Below are 2,951 nucleotides of genomic sequence, written 5' to 3' on the forward strand. Positions count from 1 at the left end.
GTGAGACCTGTGGGCTGTTATTTTATGGACATGAATGGGATTGTCAGGGGAGAGAGAAAATCCTGAAGGAGGAGGAAAATGAGAGAGAAGAAAGAATGTTATGTATTGTGGTTGAACTGAGGATGGTGGAGGCAATTCTTATTACATGGTTTTTACTTTCTCAAGCGATTTGGAGACATTGTAAGAGTGGGGAGAGCAGGAAAGATGTATAATAAAAATTGCATGAGTTAGAGTCGACTAGAGATAAATGATTGCCCAGCAGTCTTGATAGGCCAGCAGATGTTAGATACCATGGATTGGTTGTAATGCCAGCTGGCATCATTGTATGACTTTTTCTAACAATGCTCAGCAGTCAATAGCAAGAGAGGAGTGATCAGATGATTGACATTACCGGAGGCTGGAAATGGCCATGATGGATATTTTCAGGTTCTGAGCAACCTTTAAAACACCTAATAGTAAGAATTGGTATACATGTAGGATGCATGAAAAAAAAAAAAAAAAAAAAAAAAGGTACCTTTTAGGCAAAATTATGCTGTCCTCATAAATAGTCCTGACATTCATGAGTTTCATTTCCTTGACTGTACTTCCTGATTTTATGATCAGACACAATAGAATTACTCTTTATTTTTCTGCACGAATAACTGAATTAACTGCTAATGAAAATGAAAACTTTTCTGGGATCTTCTGACAAGATTTTGCTTTTTTCTTAAAATGCTTTCTCTTCAGCAAAGCCATCTTCAGCAATAATTTTTACTTTCACCTTATCTGTCATCTTGACTCCAACCTGATATTCCTTTTCTTTTGGTCCAGACATTCAGATTTTAAAAGTAGCTTCAAGCTGAGAAAAGGTCATTTTCCCACAGTTCAGTGCTCTGAAAAACTTCCACCTCCCACTGAAAGTCATAGTCCAGGAGTGAAGCAATCACATGCCAGAACTTCAGGGCCAATTAGAAGTCATTATAAACACTTGCATTGGTCGACCTTATTTACCACAAGCCTGACAATGTATAGTCCTGAAAAAGGTGGCCTCCTGGTGCACACACATAATATTTCAAAAGGAGAGGGCAGTATAAAAGAGGCTGAGGCTTGATCACCAAAAATCAGCACAATGAAAACAAACAATAATGAAGAATGGGAACTAGAATTACAACTAGCAGATGTTTTAAAGAGGAGGGGGGGGGGATTTATCAGTTTTTAATTCCATTTTGAACACCAGTTTACAAAATAAATATTATTAGAAATAAAGAAGGATTGAGGGAAAAGAAAAGAAAATAGAAAGAATATCTACACCGTTGAATGACCCCCTGTTTGTTCCTGGTAAACTTCAATTACATCTTCGTCCTCCATTCCCAGTTCTCTTGGAGTGTGATTACCAGCAATTCTCTGACCTTGAAAGAGAAACCTAGGCGAATTCTTTGGAGCTCCCTGTCTTTGACAATACAGTTCTTTAAGTTTCTTGAGAATTGTTGTCATTTTCACGTTGAAGTGAATCTCACTGCTTTCCAATGACTTTGAGTTTAATGTATTCTCCTTCCTTAATATATATATATATATATATATATATATATATATATATATATATATATATATATGTATGTATATATTATTGATTTTACACAGAGAGGAATTGAGAGGGACAGAGAGTTAGAAACGTCGATGAGAGAGAAACATCGACCAGCTGCCTCTTGCACACCCCTCACTGGGGATGTGCCCGCAACCAAGGTACATGCCCTTGACCGGAATCGATCCTGGGACCTTTCAGTTCGCAGGCCGACGCTCTATCCACTGAGCCAAACCGGTCCTGGCTCTCCTTTCTTCTTATCCCCTAAGTCCTCACTTGAAGGTTTTGCCTCCTTCTATGTGGGCCCTGAGTTGGTATAAGTTTGAATATCCTGGGATCTCCATGCTGGTCAGCCATGCTGATGGTGCTTCACACGGGATCTCCGCACAGCAGCGGCCTCGGGTAGGCAGGACCTTGCCCTGGGGTTTACAAATCTGTCTCTTCCACAGCACAACACCACATCTCTAGAATTATTCTTAACTGATGTTATCTGAAACAGCTATTTGGTGGGTAAATTGAAAAAAATTCATGCCAAAACCGGTTTGTCTCTGTGGATAGAGCATCAGCCTGCGGACTGAAAGGCCCCAAGTTCGATTCCGGTCAAGGGCATGTGAATTGGTTGCGGGCACATCCCCAGAAAGGGGTGTGCAAGAGGCAGCTGATTGATGATTCTCTCTCATCGATGTTTCTAACTCTCTATCCCTCTTTCTTCCTCTCTGTAAAATATCAATAAAATATGTTTTAAAAAATTCTGTTAAGGTGAAGAATAATGAAAACATTCAAGTGTGAATATATTTTATTTTAACCTAAAACATGTTAATTTACACTTTAATATTTTTAGTGCAAAACACAGACCTGTTTGGCAAAAATGAATCTAACCATATTCAAGAGATCCTTTACCCTCTTTTCACACAATGCACACACAGCTAAGTTTTCTTATACTGGATTAAAAAATTTTTGGAATTCTCTAATTTTTAAATAAATGCCACAATGATCCTGTGATAATTAATTTTATGTGTCTACTTGTCTGGGCCGTGGAATGGCCAAAAGTTATTCTGGATGTATCTGTGAGGGTGTTTCTGAATGAGATCAACATTTAAATTGATAGACTGAGTAAAGCAGATTGCCCTCTCCCATGTTGGTGGGCTTCATCTAATCACTTGAAGACCTGAATGGAATAAAAAGGCTGAGTAAGAAGGAACTTTACTGGCCTCCTGGAGCTGGAACATTAATTAGTCTTTCCTGGCCTTTGGGCCCTGACTAATATACTGATTCTTCTTGGTTCTTATCCCTGCTCACTTTCAGACTGGAACTTACAGGCCTTTGGATTCTGACTGGAACTACACATCTGCTCTCTTGGGTCTCCAACTTGCCAATCATAAATCTTAGG

General features: G+C 39.0%; 1 protein-coding gene across 1 annotated transcript; it reads right to left on the reverse strand.

The window, feature by feature from the left end:
* Positions 1 to 1,223: 1,223 nt before the first annotated feature.
* On the reverse strand, positions 1,224 to 1,905 carry LOC311619739 (small ubiquitin-related modifier 1-like; the record flags this gene model as incomplete). Its single annotated transcript, XM_084878275.1, has 2 exons — positions 1,224 to 1,495; positions 1,838 to 1,905. The coding sequence occupies 2 exons, from the start codon at positions 1,903 to 1,905 to the stop codon at positions 1,285 to 1,287; spliced, it is 279 nt and encodes a 92-aa protein (XP_084734401.1). The 3' UTR covers positions 1,224 to 1,284.
* Between the last annotated feature and the right edge of the window lie 1,046 nt (positions 1,906 to 2,951).

This window comes from Pipistrellus hanaki (assembly GCF_964339955.1).
Source record: "Pipistrellus hanaki genome assembly, chromosome: 3".
NCBI classification, from domain to species: domain Eukaryota; kingdom Metazoa; phylum Chordata; class Mammalia; order Chiroptera; family Vespertilionidae; genus Pipistrellus; species Pipistrellus hanaki.